This window comes from Cetorhinus maximus, chromosome 14 (genome assembly GCF_964194155.1).
Source record: "Cetorhinus maximus chromosome 14, sCetMax3.hap1.1, whole genome shotgun sequence".
Lineage (NCBI taxonomy): Eukaryota > Metazoa > Chordata > Chondrichthyes > Lamniformes > Cetorhinidae > Cetorhinus > Cetorhinus maximus.
This window is the reverse complement of record NC_135892.1, coordinates 86,148,641-86,172,271: the sequence shown is the minus strand read 5'-3', so window position 1 is coordinate 86,172,271 and position 23,631 is coordinate 86,148,641. Positions and strand designations below refer to the sequence as shown.

At 41.5% G+C, this 23,631-nt stretch overlaps 1 protein-coding gene across 2 annotated transcripts in view; it reads right to left on the bottom strand.

Annotated features, from left to right (window-relative positions):
• srbd1 (S1 RNA binding domain 1) overlaps nucleotides 1-23,631 on the bottom strand; it is a 283,354-nt gene that overhangs the window by 135,742 nt on the left and 123,981 nt on the right. For both annotated transcript variants that reach the window (XM_078557178.1, XM_078557179.1), the window contains exon 17: nucleotides 11,280-11,362. In XM_078557178.1, the coding sequence (XP_078413304.1) occupies nucleotides 11,280-11,362 (83 nt within the window). The remainder of the gene's footprint in view (nucleotides 1-11,279; nucleotides 11,363-23,631) is intronic.

Genomic DNA, 23,631 nt, shown 5'->3' with positions numbered 1-23,631 from the left:
GATGTTTATATTGGGGGATTCAGTGATGGTAATGCCATTGAACATCAGGGGGCGATGGTTGGATTATTGTTGGAGATGATCATTGCCTGACACTTGTGTGGCCCAAATGTTACTTTCACTTGTCAGCCCAGGCCTGGATATTGTCCAGATCTTGCTGCATTTGGACATGGACTGCTTCAGTATCCGAGGAGTCGAGAATGGTGCAATTATCAGCGAACATCCCCACTTCTGACCTTATGATGGAAAGAAGGTCATTGATGAAGCAGCTTAAGATGATTGGGCCAAGGACACTACCCTGAGGAACTCCTGCAGTGATGTCCTGGAGCTGAGATGACTGACCTCCAACAACCACAACCATGTTCCTTTGTGCTAGGTATGATTCCAACCAGCTTTCCCCCTGATTCCCATTGACTCCTGTTTTGCTAGGGCTCCTTGATGTCACACACTGTCAAATGTGGCCTTGATGTCAAGGGCAGTCACTCTCACCTCACCTCGGGAGTTCAGCTCTTTTGTCCATGTTTGAACCAAGATGTAATGGCATCTGCCATAATATTAAGAATGGTAAGTACATGAAACTTCTTACAAATCTCCTGTAGTAATTGGTCAAATAGAAAAATATTACATATCTTCCAAAACTCTGGGTGGCAGCCAATTACCTAGTGTTCATACATTTCCCCCCTTTTCTGTAAGGGTTCTATAGCAGTCAGAGGGGAAAATCTGCAGAATTTGCATGTTTCTCTTCTCGTACCACAGCTTTCCATGTGAGCAAAGATTTTTCTTTTTGCAGCAGTACCTCGTGAAACTGGCTCCATGCTCAAAAGATGAACTATGGACCAGCATATAATTTCAGTACATCCAACAGTAGCTGGAAAATGAACAATGCTGAAAGATTAAATATTACCAGATCACTGGTTAAGCTGAAAGAACTTTTGCAACTCACTGAATGGCCAGAACGTTGTGCTGTAATACTTGCGTCCTTAATCTTGTAATATCCTGATTTTAATTCAAATATAAAAAGTGGCACTACATGCAGGTTTGGAACTATGGCCTGGATTTTATGGGGCTTCCTGGTTCCAGACCACCTGACTAAAAAGTCAAGAGGTAAGCCCTCCCACCATAATGACAGTTGCCCCTCAACAATTTAATGCTGGAAACAGTATTAATTGCTTTGAGGCGAGACTTGCACCCCTATCTTGAGAGGGTCCCGTCTGTAGTCCTAGCAGCACCAGGGGGGAGCAGTTGCCGCCACCAGGATTGCAGGCAGTCCTGGCAGAGAGGAGCCTGGACAAGGTGTAAATTTGGGGTATTGCTGGGGCCAGGCTGCCTGGCACAGGGGACCCACAAAGGAGGATCTCCCCCTTGCCTGGCATCAACCTGTGCAACTAAAGCTGCCGGGCGTGGGCCTCCCCCTGCCGCCAGTAAAACAGCGGTGGGAACGGGATGAGGCCCTGAAGTGGCCATTAATTGGCCACATAGACCCAAGGACAGGGCAGGCCTCCACCACACACTCCTCATAAAAGTTCAGATTGGTCAGGGGCAGGCAGGTACGTGGCGGGCAGGCCACGTGCTGGATTTTACGAGCCCCTAATCCATACCTTCAAACCGCCAATGGAGAAGCATAAAATCCAGACCTATATTGCAATATTTTATGGTCAACGTATTGGTCCTCCAGCTTGGCAGCAACCCTCTGTATACTGACAGTAGGAAGTCCGGACCCCATGAAGTCAAACATGGGCATGGAAACCTCCTGCTAATTACCATGTATCACCCACCACAACCCCCACCCATAGCTGGTGAATTAGTACTCCTCCATGTTAAACACCACTTCGAGGAAACACTTAGGGTGGCAAGGGATCACAACGTACTCTGGATGAGGAACTTTAATGTCCATCACCAAGAGTGGCTTGGTAGCACCACTATAGGCCAAGCTGGCTGAGTCCTAAAGGGCATAGCTGCTTAACTGGGTCTGTGGCAAGTGGTGAGGGAACCAACAAGAGGAAAAAAACATACTTGGCTTCATCCTCACCAACTGCTCGCTGCAGATGCAGCTGTCCGAGACAATATTGGTAGGATTGACTCTCCAAAGCCTGTCCACCATCCAAAAGGCACAAGTCAGGCGTGTGATGCAACACTCTCCACTTGCCTGGATGAGTGTAGCTTCAACAACATTCAAGAAGCTTGACACCATCCAGGACAAAGCAGCCCACTTGATTGGCAATCCATTCACAAACATTCACTCCCTCCACCACCAACGCACAGTGACAGCAGTGTGTACCATCTACAAGATGCACTGCAGGAACTCACCAAGGCTCCTTAGACAGCACTTTCCAAACCCATGACTGCTACCATCGAGAAGGACAAGGGCAACAGACACATAGCAACACACCACCTGGAAGTTCCCCTCCAAGCCATTCACCGCCCTGACTTGGAAATATACCACCGTTCCTTCACTGTTACTGGGTCAAAATCCTGGAACTCCCCTCTTAACAGGACTGTGGGTGTACCTACACCACATGGACTCCAGCTGTTCAAGAAGGCAGGTCACCACCACCTTCTCAAGAGCAATTATGGATGGACAATAAATACTGATCTAGCCAGTGATGCCCACATCCATGAATGAAAAAAAATGATTATAAGGCGCACTCAAAATTCCACTTAATCTCGAAAAATTGCTGATTGTAACCATACAGAACTATAACACATCTTTGCAGTACTCCTGGCACTCATTAATCACTTAAAAGAGACTCTTACATAATAGCACAACTGCCTTTGTGTTGATTGCTGCCAGAGATGTGAATGAATGGGTTGTGATAGAATACTCAATGATTGGTTGGATGTATGAATGTAATTGCAACGCCGCTTAAATAGCTTAATTCAAGACAAAGCAGCCTAATTAATTAAAAAGGTGCCTCCATCATTAAACTCAATACTAAACCCCTCCATCACCGGCACACTGTGGTTATGCTACGTTTTATCAGCAGGATACATTGCAATAACATAACAGCATCCCCCTGCCCTCTAACCCCTATTACCAAGAACAAAAGCAGCAAAACACTCGGAGCATCACCATCTCCAAATTCTGAAGTCACACATCATACTGGTTTGGGCATACACTGTCATTCCTTCATTGCTGTTTGGTCAAAATCCTGAAATTTCCAACCTTCAGCCATTATGGGTGCATCATCACCACGAGGACTGCTAGACTCAAGGAGTTGGTTTCACACATCATCATCTCAGGGTGAAAGGACGGGGGCAGCACTGCCCATATGCAAGGATCAAAAAATAAATTAATTTGTCATTTTACAGAACTGAATTGTTGGGTTTATAACATTATGACAGTCTGAATAATTCCTTCCTGTAGGGTTTTAACATTTAATCACGCCTACCTAATCAACAAGTTATTAATTGGTGAGGATGGCAAAGGTGCTAGCGTTGTTTTGGCATCTGGGAAGTTAGGTCTTCTCTGTTCAAAACAGCATATGAAGCTTCTACAAAACGTACTGATCATGGCACTGGATTAGCAAACCGGAGTTTGAAAGTTCAAATGCCATTGGATCCGTTGGTACGTGCAAAATAGGGAAGCTGTCATTTTGTGGGCTGGTGCCAGAGTGACCATAAATGTTATAAAATGTAGTTAAAACCTTAATCAAACGTAAATGATTAATTCTTCATGGCCTCTGAAATGGCTCTGCAAACCCAATTGCTTAAAAAATTGCAAATAATGCAGTGAAAGCCAAGGCAAATGGAGAAGCGCAATAAAAGTGCTGCCTCAGCAGCATCAACATTCCAAGAACAATTTTCTTTAAAAACTCCAAAAACAAATGAGCTTGAATGATGTATATTATCCTCATGCTGAGAAGTTCTATTAAAGCACTTTCCCATCCAAATATTTGATTATGATGGAATTTCTTATTTTTTTGCTTTTGCTGCTGTGCTGATCTTGTTTAGCCTGAGGATAAAGAAGCCAGAACTGGGTCTGGTAGAAGAGATGACAAGAGTTTAGAAAGCCAATTCTTGGAAATTTGCAGTGTCATCTCTGAAGCAAATTTGACCAGTTGCAATTGGAAAACCCTCCTACAGTCTAAATAGATTAATAATCCATAACGGAGAAAAAAAGCAGAAACTCTGGTGAATTTGCACAATTGAGTGTGAAAACACAAACAAGACTTTGACTCAGAGGTCAAAGATCAACATATTAGTACTACAGAAGCTCCCACTCTTGGGACCTGCGTAAACTGACAGCTGCTGTTAACGATTGAAGTAAAATTAGTAATGTGATACTGCTGAAGGCTTGCAATAAGAAAATAAAAAAAGTAAGTCATGTGATACAATGAAGTAATGTGTTTTACAGAATAATTCTACAAAGAAACAGAGTATCTATTGATGAAATGTATAAATCGATCTCTGGTATCTTTTAGAGGAGAAATCCTAATATGGCAGAGAAATATCCCAAACATGAAGCAACCTTTTTTAAAAAATGGAAATTCACATTTTATGAATTTTTGAGAGATTATTAAAGTGAATTTAAACCATTCCATAATCGAAAGTTCGTCATTGCTGGGTTTTTTTCACAACTCAATTGCAACTTCTGTTTTAATGCAACCATTTCTAAAATTTGTTCTGTTCCCCCGTACTCGCAAATACGAAGAGTTTATTTTCATGCAATTTCCACTTATCAAAGTGTGGCGTGGGGAAATTCTGCTTTAATGAGGTTTGTCATCTTTGAATCTGAGCCTTCACCTCAATCTGAATTGAGTTCAATGATGAAGTGCTTAACAACCATATTAGTATGTGGGTGATGGAGAAATGGAAGTCGACTTTCCATATGGCTAAAAAAAAAGCATCATGACTTGTCGCTGCGCAAGTAGATGTCTTAAGCAGTTTGAAGAAATTGAGACTTCAAAAGCTAGTCACACAGAAGTATGGCAATTCTGAGTCTCAAGTTTCTAGAATCCTGAAAAGAAAAACAGGTGTCTTGAAGGGCTGGAAAAGAAATGAGAACTATTATGGAAAATAAAGCATGAAAAGTAAGATGGCTGATGTTGATGAAATGCCATTTGGGTGGTTTAATAATACAAAAAGAATTTGCATTTCCATAGCACCTTTCACAACCTCAGAATGTCCCAATGTGCTTTACAGCCAATTAAATACTTTCTGAAGTGCAGTTACTGTCGTAATATAGGAAAACACAGCTGCCATATTTCCACTAAGCAAAAGACAATAACATAATGACCAGATAATCTTATTTTTTTAAGTGATGTTAATTGTGGGATAAATATTGGTCAGGATGCCAAAAGAGTGAATAGTGCTATGGAATCTTTTATGCCTGCTTGAGGGGGCAGAAGGGGTATCAATTTATGTTGGAAAGACAGCACTTCCAACAGTATGCACTCCCTCAATATTGCACTAAATGAGAAATAAAATGATGTGTCTTTGAAAGCACAACCTTCTAACTCAGAGACAAGAGTGCTATCACTGAGCCAAGACTGATAACTCAAGTCACAAAAGAGCTCAGGAAATCTCACTTCACAGCTGCCTGTTGAAAGCTAAGGCTCATGAACTTGCCAAAGAACTCAACATGGAAAGCCTCGGAGCATCACATAGATTCTTGCACCACTAAAAGTAAGACTCAAACTTGTTTACAAAAAGCTCAGTCAAAAAAGTGGAGATTAATAAATCCACAGGTGAGGAAGTGTTGCCAGATTCGTCAGCAGAGCATCAATCCAACTGTATTTACAATTGCGACAAGACCAGACTTTACTCTTGTGCTACCTCATCAAACCTACGAAAATAAAGTGAACAGTGGTAAAATGAGAAAGAAACGGAGTACACTGTTGTGCGCTAACCAACTGGGGTTAGACAAGGTGAAAGCTCATGACTGTGAAAAGCAAGGACCATTATTGTTTTTAAAATGGGAAAACTTATCCAACTGATGATAAAAGCAGCGTTAATGCTTGGAAGACACAAACAATTTTCTGGAACTAGTCGTGGTATTTCAATGATAGAATGAGAAAATGGTGCAAGAGGTGATACCTTTGACAGATCATGCCACTTGCCATGATGTGGCTCTTAATCTTTCACATGCAAGGGTTTAATTTTTACCATCAAACAAAACACCTCAATCATCCAACTCCTGGGCCAAGGTGCCATTTATAGCATGAAACAACACTGAGAAATAATTGCTGTGATCTTCTTGCTTTGATGGACGATGAACATGGCATCTGCAGAGAAGTGACTGATGGAGAAAGCATTTCTTCTCTGAAACTCTTGGAAACAGTGGCTGCAAAGGATGTAAATGAAGATTTGCCAGAGCTGGAAGTTACCAAAGTTAGAGAGGCAAAACACTGAGTTCTGCATTGATTCAGTGAGTCAAAAGATAGTGAAAAGCTTGATGATTTTAATGGGAAAGAGAGAGGTTGATGACTTCTAATCTCTGCTAAAAATAGAATTCAGATTACTTCTCAGAGACATGAACAGGTTCCTTTAATTTTTAAGATGTTATACTGTATTCACCTTTTAACATATTTAAGATGTTGTAATAATTCTTTGTTGCATAGAGAAACTCCCAAGACACAGGGATTTTTCATTATCTTTTAAAATGTTGTACATTATTCACCGTTATGTGATGTAAATTTCAAAATGTTATGGTGCATTCATCCTCATTATAAGATGTACTTAGGCAAATAAAGCTTATCCAAACTTAAATAAATTCCCAATTTAACCACAATTTGCGGGATTGTTCTGAACAGTTACAATTAATCAAGTTCCGATGCATCTTGAGTTGCAGAGCATTTTAAACGTGGTTCAAATCTCCAATATATGCAAGGGTTTCAGAAGACATTAAAACCAAAATTGCATTGGCACCAATCCTGAATTTCACAAAATCAATCCCATTTTCCACACTTAGGAAGTCATCTATTAATTATTGTCTATGGGACCTTTAAGCTATTGAGGAAGAAGAACATGCCCTTGAAAAATGAGATCACCAACAAATAGGCAACTGGCAGCACATACTTTTTTTTCTCTTTTATCTCCATACTTCTTGTGGGAAGATGGAAAAATCACATGTTTTCAACTACCCCAAACTTTTCTTCAGGAATGCTATGCATAATTCCCCTGTACTGCAACATCAGCTTGGTTTCATTGATAGTACTTCTGTTCCAAAGTCAAAAGGTTGTGGAGTCAAGCCCATTCAAGATCTGGGGAGCATAATCTTGGATATGTTAATAATATTTCAACACCGTTCTACGGAAGTGTTGCACAACTGGATGTGCAATTCCTTACACAAAATGTCAAATGGCCTGTTTAAGTGATTCAGGTAAAAGACTAAAGACCCCACAGTACTACTGACCCACATTCCCCAGTCAATTCCACCAAAAACAGTACAGCCAGTTACATTCATTTCATTGTCATCTGTGGGACTTTGTAGTACACAAAACGATAAATCATTTATGTTATATGGCAACAATTACTGCTATTCAAATGAATTCTTTGCATGCACAGTGCCTTTGAAGAACTGTGCCAAGGTGTCACGTAAATGCGAATTCTTCTATGCCTGACCTCAGAGCTCTTGATGCTGATAATGGAGATCAAAAACTCAAAAGCATTCTGCTTCCTGAAAGTGATATCTATAAATGATCATGATGCAACCAAAGGGAGCTGTTAAATTCACACTGTTGATTTTTGTTAAATTCATCCCCTGACAGAAGAAAACCCACTTAATGGGGCCCTTGGAAGCATGCTGGAAGATGAGGGAAGCCAGGGACAGGGTGCCTGCTGCCTTTGTGATGCCATGGAATACTATCAGCAGCAGGGAAGATGGAGGATGGCCTTCCTGTCCAAAGGTCATTGAGACCGTTAAGTGGACAATTAAGGACTACTTAAGGACTCTTACCACCACCACTAACATTTTATGAGCATTTGGACCCTCTGTGCCTGGTAAACCTTGGCAGCCTCCCTGTACATTCAGGACTGGAGGGGGAGCTCCTGCTCGGGCACTCTGTGGCCCACAGTCGGGGCCACCAGTGACAATGGTTGCCCATGCAACACCATCCCCTTCCCTCACTAACCACCAACTCTACCCCCTCAATGCGGCTTGTCTGGCCCCGGTGAACCTGCCCTATTTACCTTCTTTCGAAGGCAGCGCCAAGGTGTTGCTCCAGGCTGGGTGCAGTCCCAGCAGTGGCCACCGCTCCCAGTGGCACCACTGGGACTGAAGAGCTGCCAGCCCTCAGGTTGTCCAACAGTTCTTGGAAGTGGGATCTTATCACTCAAAAGGATGGAAGCCCCGATGGCAACTTATGAATTGCCCGGTTGCCACAGAATCTAGTCAGGGCCCCCTGAAAAGGCCCAGGCTGGGTTGTCCCTGGCTTTCCAGCTTGTCATGAGAGCCACTGATGCCCCAACAAAATCCAGCCTCATGAGTGCATAGTCCTCTTCACAGATAAAAGGTCATCAACTTGAAACATTCGGTTTATCCTTCCACAGATGCTGTCTGATCTGCTGAGCGGTTCCTACATTTTCTGTTTTTATTTCAGATTTCCAGTATCCGTAGTCTTTTACTTTTGTACCTCACTATGCCTGTAGGCTCAAGGAAAAAGATCACATTAAGCAGCATCAGTGGGCAGCAAATTTACTCCATCAACTTAAATAGACCACCTCTGCTCACATGGTCAAATGCCTTGGTGAGGTCGATGAATGCAATATATAGAGGTCTCCTTTGATCATGGCATTTCTCTTGTAGCTGCCAGACTGAGAAGATCATGTCAACTGTGCAGCTCCCAGTTCTAAAACCACACTGTAAAGCCAGGATCTGCAGTCTGCCAAGGGCAACACAGGCACATATCTTTCTTCATGATGCTCAGCAGGGAGATGCCTCAATTGTTGTTGCGATCGCTGTGGTCACCCTTGTTCTTGTAGAGCATCACAACCTTTGTATCGTGCCCATCCTGGGGCACTGCCCCTTCCCTCCAGTAGAGACGTTTGTGCAGATGCTGCAGGAGTGCCGGCTTCCCATGCTTGATGAGTTCAGGCGGTATCAGCACCTGGAGCTTTGCCCATGGCAAGTGAGTCAACACCTTTGATAAGCTCTTCCACCGTGGATTTGATATCTAGCTCTGCCAAGAGAGGCAAATCTCCTCTTTCCATGACAACATGATGGGTAAGGTCAGCTATGACGGTGCAACATTGGAACTCTGAGGTCCACAGTGGGGTCAAAGAGGGGTGTTCTGGCACCGACATGCTCGTTGCTGCTGTCATATACCTTCAGGTCAGCCTCAGAGAGTGTCTACTTACACACCAGAATTGACAGAAAGCTGTTCAGCCTTGCCCGCCTAAGGTCCAAGACAAAGTTATGCCAAATCCTCATCAGAGAGTTGCGCCATGCTGACAATGCCGCACTAGCATTCCATACTGAGGAACACCTGCAGCGGTAAATGGTTCTAGACTCTCCCGCCTGTAAGGAGTTTGGTTTGACCATCAGCATCAGGAAGACAAATACCATGGTGCACAATGTTGCCATACCGCCATCTATTAGCATTGACAATGTGACGCTGGAGGCTGTTGATAGTTTCAAATATCTAGGCTTGACAATCACCAGCAATCTGTCACTCGATGCTGAAATCAACTCACTCACTGCAAAAGCTGCAGCTGTTATGTCCCAGCTGAGTAAGAGTGTGGGGAACAACAGCAACCTGACTGAGAACACCAAGCCTGTGTCCTCAGCACTCTCCTTTACAGTGGTGAGACCTGGACAACAGATGCTAGGCAGGAGAAAAGGCTGAACAGTTTCCACCTTCGCTGTCTCAGGTGTATCCTCTGCGTTTCTTGGCAGGACAATGTCACCAACTCAGAGGGGTCCTGGAATGTGCTTATTCCAATAGCATACACTCATTTCTGGCAACTGGGAGACAGTCACTAACAGCCAGGACCTCTGGAGATTGAATGTTTGGAAGGGCATTGGAAGAGGTGAGCAGAAATGAAATGCTCAGCTGGCTGAGAAGAGGCCCAGAGAAAAGAGAGACCAGCAAACTGTGCACCTTCTCAGCCCAGTCTTCATCCGCAGCAAATGCAGCAGCGAATGCAATGCCAGAATGGGGCTCCTGAGCCATACCAGGTGATACTCAACACAGAGTTGACCACCAAGGCACAAACCATTACCTGACAAGTTGAAAGGCTGCCACAGATACCTCTGGGTCATCAATGCATTTGAGAGCCTATCTTAAAACATTTTTTGAACAAGTTGCACTGTAATTATACGCGTTTCAGTTGCCTTAGTGACTATGACCCATAATATGATATGGCCTCAGCTAGGACACATTACTTGAAGGAATTGATTACAACAATATTTTGTAACCCAGTACTCTTGGTAATATATTCCTTGTGGAACCATTTTTATTAGGAACTTCGTCCACAAGGTCAGCTAAGAAGCTGAAAAGCAAAATATTGTCAAATACAATTCACCGCCACATTACTGCAAAAAGGATTCAGTTTGAGAACAAACTACAGAAATGGATTACATTTTAAATAATACCAAAATCCCTCCAACCAGGCAAACTTATAACCTACCCATAAATATTATTTATAATAACACTATTTTGTCCAACAAAGCATGGTTCGCTAATGGTTCAAATTAGTACGCTACTCACTTCGGCAGAACAGAAAGAAACTATTTGCTGGTTCTTAAAACAAAATGTGATGACCATTTTACTTTGATATCCTATGGCATTGGTGCACCATTTTATTACCGACAAACTATCAGTACACAAACCTATTAAATGACAACGTTAACAGTTTGAATGCATATCTGACACCTCACCAAAAATGAATGCAAATAATAATGGAATATCACCAAAATAATGAGAAAATGATTAACATGATTAATGCTGGGAATGATGCAAGCACAGGGTTTTTATATGCATGGGATCAATATCCGGTACCAGTTTACACAAAGCACTGAAACACATCACTGTAATGATGTCGAAAGGAAAGGGCTATGAGGATTGTGTTACAGGGCAAATCTGATGGCTTTTTAACAGACTGTAAAATCTAGCTGCAGCTATTTCTGAGAGTCTGGATCATTTATGGTAAAACCTACTGAGGGGGACAAAAAAAGCTTCAGAACATTTATTGGCCATTTGGTTGACTGTGCAAATCTTATAAAAATAGTTGAAAACTGGCAGATGTTTAATTACAAAGCCATGTTTCAAAAGTGTCCACTTTATTACAGCAGTTGATGGTGAAGCAGATTGCCTTCACAAAACAGATCATGGATATCTTACCTGGTACATTCCAACTCCAATGTGTTTTGGCTCAATTTTCACCAACTCAGCCAATGGATCCTGCACACGCCTTGCTATGGAGACTGAAGAGAAGAAAACAGACAGAAAATGCATGACTGATGAAACTGTGACTCTAATTGCAGCTTACAATAGCCAAAAATGCTTTTTCCTTCAGTTTTGTTTCTAATTTGTATACATCACACATTAAAATGAATATATTTCACACATTCACTAAAGGGAATCTTTGCTAAAATTTTAAATGCATCTATTGTATTTGCTCCTTAGGGCAGCACATTCCACATTTCTACCACTATTTGGGCGAAGAGGTTTCCGATGAATTTCCCATTGGATTTATTAATGACTATTTTATACCTATGACCTCTAGTTTTGAACTCCCTACAATTGGTGACAATTTCTCTATGACTTACTAATCAAACCATTTCATTACTTTAAAGGCCTCTATTCAAGAGATCCCTCAGCCTTCTCTTTTCGAGAGAAATGAGCCCCAGCCCGTTTTGCCTTTCCTGCATCCTCTCAGCGCTTGTGACATCTTCATGAATCATTTAACTTCTCCAATGCCGCTACATTCTTTTTATAATATTATGGAGACCAGAACAGTGCACAATACTCCAGGTGTGGCCTAACAAAGTTTGGTACAAGTTTAACAAATTCTCTGCTTTCCTGTTCCATCCCTCTAGACATGAACGCCTTTGTTTAGTTTGCAATTATTAAAATTACCTTATTAACCACCGTCGCTAATTTTATAGGTTTTTCAATCCACATCCCTAGACCCCTTTGCACCTCTACCCCATTTAGATTATCCAAGCAATATGTGGCTTCCTTATTCTTCCTATCAAAATGCACTTCCTCATACTTATAACAATTGAAAGTAATTTCCCACTTACACACCCATTCTGCATGTTAGTTCATCCCTTCCAGTATTTTGTCATTATTAACTACACCTCCCAATTTGATGATGTTCTCAGGTTTTAAGATTTTTCTTCTGATTCCAGAGTCCAAATAATTAACAGAAATTGTGAACAAGTGGTCTGAGCACCAAGCCCTGTGGAACACAACTTCCCACCTTTTGCCAGTCTGAGCAGTTGCCCTTAACTCCTACAGTTTTGTAGCCAGCTCACCACCTGACCCCCCAACTCTACATACCTTAGTCATGAGTCTATTATGTGATACCTTAGTGAAGGTTCTTTGAAAAACTAAACATATTACATCTACTCTTGTCTACTGTTACTTTTTCAATGAATTTAAAATGGTTAATATGGTGGGTCAAGCATGACCTTCCCTTTTGAAATCCATGCCGACTACTCTATTATATTTTTGGCTTCTGATTTGTTTTCATTACTTTTCCAACCATTGACATCATGGTACCTGGACTGTCGTCCATTGATGAAGAGTTTAGATGAAAGATCACAGATCTGAAACGCTCACTTTGTTTCTTTCTCCACAAATTCTGCCAGACCCAAATATTTCCAGCATTTTGTATTTTTATTTCAGATTTCCAGCATCCACTGTATGTTACTTTTGTGTTATAGTCCCCTCGACTTGTTCTATCGCCCTTTTTAAACTATAAGAATAGCACAGGCTGTCCACCAGTCCTTTGGCATTAATGCTTTTCCCAGTGAATTGCTTTATATTTGTAATAAACTCCTGTCTCTTACCTAACTTTTTATATTTATAGATGCAATCTATCTGGACCACCTCCTCTAAATGTGATTAACTTATCAATTATCTTTCCCCTTTCTATCTTAAATTCTTTATATATTTTTGATCTCTCTTCTAACACCATGGCCACATTATTAGTTTTCCTGAAAAATACTGAATCAAAGGAACTACTCCATATTTCTGTCATTTCACTAATCTCTGAGTTTATCTTGTGACAGCAGAGAAGCCTGTTGAAACTTCAAACCACACAGGAGAGAAAGATGTCCGGAACGGAGGGCTAAGATTTGGGTTGCATGGACGTGAGGAATAATGTCACAAGGTTTTGCCCCTATATTTTTTAAAATATGATTTTTCAACTCGCATCTAACTGGAAAATTTGCAATTTGAACTGAGAACAGAAAACTGCTTAAAAATGCAAGGCCACATTACAAAGTGAAGGTGAGAAACAAACAAATTACCCTCAGGGGAGTGTGAAGAGAGAGACATTTCCTATAATCTAGGCACCTATCAAAATTCATAGCTGTCTAAAGAAGAGGCATTAAAAATGCAAAGTACTGGATATTGAAACAATGGCTGCCACAGACAGATACATCCAAGACCTCTTAGAAATACACAATGAGTGAAGTACTTCAGGGCAAGGCTGCCCAGCCACTTGCGAAATTGCAAGTGAGATAGGCAGTGTCAAGAAAGTCTTCAGCCAAGAAAACAGACTGAAGGCTGCCCTCTCTCCCTTTTGGAATAAGCCTGTTGCTGGGCTCAAGGAGCCAACTCTAGTACCAGCGAACCAAGTTCTATTAATAATTGTAAAGTCTTCCGTGTCTGACTGCATCCAAGAAATCAGCTAACCCAAATCAGCTGTTTAAAATCTATGCCTCAAGAACACTCAAAGGACACTTAACAACATATTGTTTTATCTTTTTTATTGGACTCTATTTCTCCTTACTTCTGCTTTGCGCACACCGGCGCAAAAAAGATGGAGAGGACGGGGGGGGGGGAGAGGCGGGGGCGCGGGAGGGAGAGGGTGTGCGCATGCGAGAAAGGGTGAATGTGAGTGCTTGCACGAGAGAGTGTGAGAAAGCAACAGCAAGTGAGCGTGACAGTGAGCTTGACAGTGCACCCTAACGACTGCATGAGGGCAAAATGCTTGACATCGCGTTTTTATTATTTTTCTCGGGTTCAAATTAATAAATTTGCTCTTTGAATCAAGAAAACCTTGTTTGATTGGCTCCTTATTGCTCTCAGCTTAACTAGTTAAGTACATTCTGATTTTGAAAAAGCATATTATCATGAAAAATAAACTTAAACCTTTGTTGAGACCAACCGAAGTGGATGAATAGAGGGGAGCAAGTTCACCCTGTCTCATCTGGTCCCTGGTCGTAACAATAAGTGGAAATTAACTTCTCCAGATAAGAATGAGAAGGAATCAGCATCTAAACAGTCATCAGCATAATATTTATCAATGGTTCATTCTACTTATTTATTCCCTGTGATTGGTGTATCTGCTGAACTTCTCCCCCTCCTTTTCAAATCTAACTAAAATCCTTGATTATTTTTCAGTCTTAATTTTTAGTTGCACTGCCAAAACATCAACTACTTGCACATAAACAGCAATGTTAATGTAGCAAAGGATCTGTGGTTGGGTAGAGAATCGTGGGGTTAGACCAGAATAGGAATTGGGAGAAGAACCATTAGGAGAAGTGACCAAAGATGCATTTGAAGGAGTAGGTTTTAAGGAGGATTTTAAAGGGGAATGACATAGAAAGGTGGAGAAGCTTTGGAAGAGAATTCCAGTGACTTGAAACTGAAAGCTCAGTGGCGGAACAGAGGAAAGGTATAGATCGAGCAAGGCTATTGAAGGGTATATAAACTAGAATGAGGGTTCAAAAATCATAGGAAGTCAGTGGAACTCAGCAAAGTCAGGATCAATAGGTAAATGCGGCTTAGTAAGAAACACCATACAGGCCAGGTGAGTTGAACTTTTAAGATTGTACCAAGCAGAGTGTTGGAGAAAGTGAATCAAGTGGCAATAATAACAAGGATCAGGGTTTCAGCAGAGGGCAACTGAGGGAGATGGGATATATTTCAGAGGGGTAAACAACGATCTTAGTATGACTGAATGTAAAGTCTGAAGATCAGTTTAGGATCATGGATTGAGTTCAGCCTGTGAGAAGGCAGGAAGGAGACTGGAATCAGAGGCAAGGATGCAATATTTCTGGCAAGACACAAAAAGGACAGCTTTGGCTTTAACAATGATGAGCTGGAAAAATGTTTTATTTATCCACAAGTTGACAATGGACAAACAATTCAACACTACAGCAACAGCTGAGAAATCGAGGGTGCTGGCATAGAGGTATTTCTGGATACTTACATATGGAAGCTGGCCTCATGGTACAAATAATACTCTTGACAGTCAGTATTTAGATGAAATGGCCAAAGGCGGGACAAGGGAGAATGTCAAAAAAGATCACGTGGGCAGTAAAAGAGAAACTGTTGTCAGATGAGGGCCAGCTACACTGGGTCAGGTAAGAATGAAACTATGTGCAACCATTGCCAAGGTGGATAACCGTGAAGGAAGCAATAGATTGATGATGAAGCAATCTATTGTTTTGTCTAGCAAAAACTCATCCAAGTGATTTTAAGGCACCGATCCAAACCAATAATTCAAATGCAGTCCATAAACTATTCTGACAGTTTTGAACATCCTCTCAACCTCCACCCACCCACCCACCCCTGGTTGGATTACTATCTTGTAACTCATTTCACAGTTTCTACTTTCCTCTTATGGCAATAGTTCCCATGTTTTGTGTGGTGGACCTGTGCAAATATTGACACACTTCTACAGGCTTCATGGTGCAATCAGTAAAAAATGAAGTTCAGGGTACATAAATAAATCAGCAAAATTTCAATAAAATTTCACACTACAGTCAGCCACAATCCTGTTCCTGACACTCAAAGATTATGGCAGGACACTCATGCCCTGCACACATAGAAAATGAATTGCTCTGCTCAGTCCACAAGGGCCTTTGTTACAAAAAAAAATGTATTTTCTGCACCATTGTGTGAACTGGACCCCCTATAAGCAAGAGATAAGGCACTCCTTAGAAAAAAATACGACAATTCTGATCTCCAGAAGGGTGATTTTGGAACATTATTGATGTGCAAATTAGAGATTTAAAAAATCTTTTAAAAACACTCATAACATTAGACATGGTAAGAGTGGGCTTAGGCTACAAGCCAAAGGAGCAAATGCACATCACAATAAAGCATTCAATAAGAATCACAGAATCACAGTGCAGAAGAAGCCCTTCGGCCCATCGAGTCTGCACCAACACGTGAGAAACACCTGACCTACCTACCTAATCCCATTTACCAGCACATGGCCCATAGCCTTGAATGTTATGACGTGCCAAGTGCTCATCCAGGTACTTTTTTAAGTATGTGAAGCAACCCGCCTCCACCACCCTCCCAGGCAGCGCATTCCAGACCGTCACCACCCTCTGGGTAAAAAGGTTTTTCCCCACATCCCCCCTAAACCTCCTGCCCCTCACCTTGAACTTATGCCCCCTTGTGACTGACCCTTCAGCTAAGGGGAACAGCTGCTCCCTATCCAGCCTGTCCATGCTCCTCATAATCTTGTATACCTCGATCAAGTCGCCCCTCAGTCTTCTCTGCTCCAACGAAAACAACCCAAGTCTATCCAACCTCTCTTCATAACTTAAATGTTTCATCCCAGGCAACATCCTGGTGAATCTCCTCTGCACCCCCTCCAGTGCAATCACATCCTTCCTATAATGTGGCAACCAGAACTGCACACAGTACTCCAGCTGTGGCCTCACCAAGGTTCTATACAACTCCAACATGACCTCCCTACTTTTGTAATCTCTGCCTCGATTGATAAAGGCAAGTGTCCCATATGCCTTTTTCACCACCCCACTAACATGCCCCTCCGCCTTCAGAGATCTATGGACGCACACGCCAAGGTCCCTTTATTCCTCAGAACTTCCTACTGCCATGCCGTTCATTGAATACTCCCTTGTCAAATTAATCCTTCCAAAGTGTATTGCCTCACACTTTTCAGGGTTAAATTCCATCTGCCACTTATCTGCCCATTTGACCATCCCGTCTATATCTTCCTGTAGCCCAAGATGCTCAACCTCACTTTTAACCAACCGGCCAATCTTTGTGTCATCCGCAAACTTACTAATCCTACCCCCAATATAGTCATCTATGTCGTTTATATAAATGACAAATAATAGGGGACCGAGCACAGATCCCTGTGGTACACGAATGGACACTGGCTTCCAGTCACTAAAGCATCCTTCTGTTATCGCCCTCTGCCTCCTACAACTAAGCCAATTTTGAATGCACCTTATCAAATTACCCTGTATCCCATGTGCCTTTGCCTTCTTTATAAGTCTCCCATGTGGGACCTTGTCAAAAGCTTTGCTGAAATCCATATAAACTACATCAACTGCACTACCCTCATCTACACACCTGGGTATTTAATCAATTCATATTCAAATTGCAAGTACAGAGCAATCCATTTCTAGTTATTTGATATGGATAATCATGTCGCACTCCATATTCAAATTAATATGATCAAACCACATTGAACTAAACAATAATGAATGATGAATCTGCATATTTTCTTTTAAATGGTTATTAAAAGACAATTGTGTGCACCCAAGTTGTCACTACTAGGAAACGTTGAACATTTTATAAGAGTAGAGTCTAAATGAACAAAGCAATTTGATTCTTTAAGGGAATCTTCTGTTCAGTGTGCAGGGGCAGCTCCAAGCCTCAGGGAGATTTCTGCGCTCTTTCACGCGCATGCACGAAAGAGTGCAGGCCCTAACTCTCCCTCCTCCCCCCGCCCACACAGGTAGCGCTGAGCACTTCCGGGCACACATCACAGAAAATGGTGGAAATCGGAGGTCGGGGCGTGGAATTGGAAAGATTAGAATCGGAGGTTGTGGGGTTGGGGGTGGTCGTGGTCTAGGGGTTGAATCAGAGGTTGGAGGTTGGCAGGGTCAGAGGTCAGAGAGGGGGATGGTCAGCTGGGGATGGAGAGGGGGAGTGGTGGATGTGGGGTGGGGTCGTCGGAAGGAGTGGGGTGGGCAAGTGTCGGGCTGAGCCTGGGGGGTGGGGGAGTGTCAGGCTGGGCCTTCAGTGGGGGAGGGGGGGGTGCACAGAGATTGGGGTACGTTGGATCGGGCCTCATGGGTTGTTGATGGAAGAAGGTGGGGGAGTCCCATGAATTGGGGAGTTCCTGCTGAGTGTTGTAGTGCCTTGGGGGTGGGTGGTGTCCTGTGCGGGGGTGGGGTAGGCGAGACCCCTGGGGTGTCCGGGGTGGGGGATTAGTCGGGGGAGAGGTTTTGGGTGGGTGGGGGGGGGGGGTCCCCTGGGTCTGTATAATAGTTACCCAGAAGTTAGAAGTGGTTTTAATCCTTCTAACTTTTTTTTGGTAACTATTGGCGTAATCCAGTTGGAACCATCCAAAGTTTGCAATTTAGATCACATTTTCGGATGGTTCCCAGTGCAGAGCAATTGCCCAGGGGAAGTTTGCACTTCTAGGCAATTGACATGCAAACCTTATCTGGGAAATTCCGAAGGGGGTTCCCCAGCACATCTTTGGGGCACCCCAACCCCCAAAACGATGCTGGGAAGCTCAGCAGTTAAGGCCCCTTGTATTTACAGTACCTTCAATGCAAAACAATGTCCCTGGGCACTTCACAGGAGCATCATAAAACAAAATTTGACATCAAGCCACATAATGCAACATTAAGGCAGTTGGCAAAAAGCCTGGTCCAAGAGGTAGGCTTTAAGGAGCATCTTAAAAGGAGGTAAGAGAGGTAAAGGAGTGGAGAGGTTTAGGGAGAGAATTCCAGAGCTTAGGGCCTATGTAGATGAAGGCACAGGTGCCAATGGTGGGGCAATTAAAATCAAGGTGGCTGAAGAGAGCAGAATTATAGGATTGCTGATGTCTCAGAAGATTGTGGGATTCAAAGAGGTTACAGAGATAGGCCCATTACCCCTATTCAAGTTATCAATGGAACAGAAAATGAATGTCACTGAAAAGAGCTTTTTGTTTATTTTGTCAATTTTTTAAATATAGCATTGCTCGTGATAAGTCAATGGATAAGTTATTTTATGAGAATAGGGGTATTTTATCAATAAAGTATGATTGAAAAGATGCCACAGACAAGTGATACAGGAAGTAAGTATGACACTTACAAGTGAGGCTCTATACAAGACGTTATTCATTTAGTGATTTATTGATTTAGGTACACTCACTCTTGGTACAACATGAAACTAGATATCAAGATAGGTTTGAATGAAGGTGACCTTTGGTCCATTTGATATCATTATTCCAGAATAGGAGATTTTGGTCGTGCAGTTCCTGATCACGAGGAAATTCTTGCCCAGCATCAAGTACCTTTCTCAACCATGTGGAACTTGCACTTATTCTATTTTTAGCTCAATGCAACTGACATAATCAGAGATGATGCCAGTCTGTAGGTTGTGCTTTTAATATCATCCTGACTTTTCCTGAGAAACTGTATAAAGTCATTAACCATTTATATGTCAAGCATTCAATAAATTTCAATACAATTGAACATCTTAATAAATATCCTCCCCTTTCATAAATAAATATACTATACCCATACAATATTTGTGAGCACATTGTAAAATTACATTTTTAAAAATTGCTGCATCACCTTTACCTTCAAAAACATGCACACTAGTTTGAACAAATAGCATCCTCGAAGCCAGAAAACAATGCCAATAACTCACAAGTGGATAAATTTAAAGGGTTCAATTATAATCTTCAAACAGACAATTTGCATCAAACAGGTTTAAACCTAAATGCATTGATCTTTATACAGCAAAACCAAAACTATTTTCTGACTTACAACTGTTCGGAAGATGAGAGTGAACTGAGCTATGATAATAAGCAAGCAGGAAATTACTTTTTATTACTGTGTAGGGTGCATTCAGAAATGCAGCTACCAAGTTCAAAAGGTTAAAAAGCTTACACCTGCTGTATGCCTAATTCATTTAGTTCACCTCACCAAAAATTATGCTTTGAAATTCAATACTTTAAATGCTATTACTCATTCCGATTAGAACATTTCCCTGCTGTTCTGTTGCAAAGCCAGTCAACTGAAGGGGGGTTAAAATGACACGCTGTTAAGTACTTATGAACATGCAAAACTTAATAGACTGCGCCTTTAATAATCATGTTATTTCTAATATCTGCCAAAAAAACAAAGCAACAATTTCAAATGGAAATGCCTCCATATTTCAGAAACAAAATTACAATGCACTACTGTATGAACTGTAGATCTTAAACTGTAATCAACAGAAATAATTTACTGCAAGAAATTATGACCTCAGCAGCAAGACATGGAACTTCTCAATGCAAGAGTTAGCTGCAGGCCATGGTTAAGTTTCACCCACTGATCCTTCAATCTGCTAATCTAGTCATTTGTAACATAACTATGGGTAACCCATGTGTGCTGTAAAACAGGAGGCAATGCATCAAAGCAAAGCAGGAAGTGTATAATGGATTCAGATATAGACTGCAGATAACCAAACTAGCACTTTTTCAAGCCTCTCTAATTATTCTAACGCTTTAATTGGACAGGAGGACATTCGTGAAAGCTATATGTAAACTTTTTTAAAAAGAGCTTTTCTTCGAACATACCTTGCATTTTTTTTTTCTCATTAAAATCAGAAATCAGAGTTAGGTGGATATTGCACATCTCGGCCAGAATTTTGTCAGTGCAGCTGGGGGCAACAACCATTCAGTCGCTTGTGGGATCCCAGGCTATATTTTCCCTTTGTCTTGCAACTAATTCTCAGTCTCATCAGTGTCACTGGGAGCGGTGGCTATTGCTGGGACTGCACCATGAAAGCCAATGGAAAGACGCCACTCTTGCTGCTGCTAAGTGGCGAAGAGGGAAGGGGGAGGCGGCGGTGAGGGGTGGGGGCTACAGGCATGGCCGTTGCCACCAGAGAGTTCCTCCGTAGGCCACTGAGTGCCTGAATAGGAGGGTTCCATCACCCCCACCCCTGGGTTCACTAGGTAGTCTCACATGGTGGAGGACCCACCCACTGCTGGTAAAACGGCAGCAGAAGGAGGAAGGGGCCTTTTTACCCTCTCAGAGGAGAACCATCCTCTGCCAATAAAATGCCATGGTGGCGGGAAGGCAATTCCACCTCCCACCTCCCCTCACCATTTTATGTCCTCCCACCAGCTCAACCATAGAGGGCTGATTAAATCCAGCCCCTCCTCATAGATAGTTCAAGTGGGGCCAAGACTCCTCCACGAGAGTGGAGAAAGTTGGAAATTGTACTAGAGATTTAAAAAAATTAATAGTGAATCCTGTATACAAAGGTCACCTGTCTGCAGTAACTGCCTTAATTGTGCCAACAATACATTACTGTTTCAGGTCTAAACTACCATGAAGAGACCACCCACTGCCTTTCCTTAAAGTGGGCATTATATACATGATGCACTGCAGAAGAATTCATCTACAAGGGGGTTAAGCTGGAACAAGAATTATTTCATTGTACTACAGAATGATTTAGAGGGGACAGAAAGACTATGAAGAAGGACAAAGGAAGTTAAACCTATTTTTCTTAGGAAAAAGATGACTGGTTGGGGGAGGGGAAGATAGTCCAAAATTTTTTTTAAATTATGAACAGAAATCGATAAGATAGTGACATATTTATGCATAAACAGGAAAGAACCTGCAACCAGGCTGATTAGCGAGAAGTTAATGAAGAAACAAGAAAATAAACTTGATTTATGGAGCATGCTGCCATCTAGTGCAGCATCCATGTATTCAGGAAAGCATGCAAATTGAAATTGGGTTGATTCCCAATTCACTGAGAATTAAAAGCATATGGATTTGTGAAGGAAATCAGAAAATTTCAGATCAAATTCTAAGGGTTCAGATATGCCGAATCACCCTTTTTACCCCCTCGTTCTTATTGATTTTGACCAATAGAGCCATGTCAGTCAGTCATACAGAGAAGCTTGGTGCAGTAAATGTATAATTTTAATTCAACTTTTTTCCATCGTAGTTCAAGTAACTTTGCAATACATGTGATTTTGTTTTGCTATTCTTTGCATTTACAATTGTGAATGCATTCTATAGTTTTAACTATATAAATAATGACAGAATTATAATTTTACTGCAAGTATATGCATTCTATAAACAAGATTTTTAAGAATATACTTTCCATGCAATTTCCCATGGTTTTTTTCTTACCAGTGCTGATGTAAAGACATTTGTCTTCGATTACCAGTACTATTTTGTCAAGTTATTTGAGAAAACTGTAAATATAGCCACAATAATTTGGTGTCTTTTCTGACCGAGACACATTTTTATTGTTTCATGTATATATGCACCGTGAGTTATTACTTAAATACATAATCTGAAGACTGATGACACAGTGAATTAGAACAATGATCATTCATGTCTGCAAGCCTAATCCAAATCCAAGACAAATAAAAGTTCTTTCTTTAAAAAAATAAAAAAGTTCCTTTTAGTAGCTCCAAGCACACAATTGGAAGAAACTAGTAAACTGTATGTTTATAATTTGCCTCTCAAATAATCAATTCAACATGTCCGATACGGTCACAGTGATCTTAGACGATGCCAGACTCTTCTGCTCTGTGCAGTAATTGAATACATTTCATGGTGCATCTAATGATCTCGTGCTGCTGCAACAAGTGAACATTTCTACTTTCATGATGAGGAATTAGCAAAAAAAGACTAGTACCTCCTAGGATGATGTCCCAAGTAGCATAATATGCTGACCAGCACTGTAGGCAAGTAACTAAAATAAATTTATTGACAAACTTAGCATTCCTGATATATTTATGCCAGTTCATGAGACAAGGGAATTACACGGATAGGAATTCATCCATCCAGAAAGACTCTAAAATCCAACCACTGTAGCATTCAAATGTTTCTTTAAAATTTTCAAGGGTTTCGCCTCCACTACTCTTATCTAGAAGATCATTCCATGTACTGAGCACTCCTTATACAAAGAAAAGTATCTGCCCTAAATTTGACTTTTACTAATTTGAAAGCTTGATTCCTCGTCACTGCCACAACTTAAAAGTAGTTTGCTTGGATTTCCCTTTGTCTATAGCATTTACTATCTTATATACTTTTATAAGATTGCGTTTCGTTTTAAAATTGAAAAAGTCCAAAATGCTACTCTAGCCTTTTACTCAGATCTTCTACACTAAGGTATATAAATTCATTAAGGGAAGTAGTTCAAAAGCGGTGGTATCACATTGGCTACCTGTCATATGCCAAGCCCGATGTTCAGCTGCACTGATGTCAATTCAGCCAAATATCCAGGAGTACACTGCAGCCTAAGACAAATTTCTATCCCTAGAGGTCAGCCTCATGATTCTTCTCTGCAATTCCACCAGTGATGGTGCAGAATATTAATGGGGAATTTCAAAGGAAGGTAGTTGTTTCAGCGGAGCACTGACCAGAGTCCAAGTTTTGACCACATACACACGAGTGTCAGAAACATTTCTGCAAGTTTTGTCGCTAGGTTCACTGTTTCACTCTGCCATTTGTTTTAAAGAAGTGAATGCTAGTTAGCCAGCATTGCAGTCAAAATTTTGGGATCATAGTAT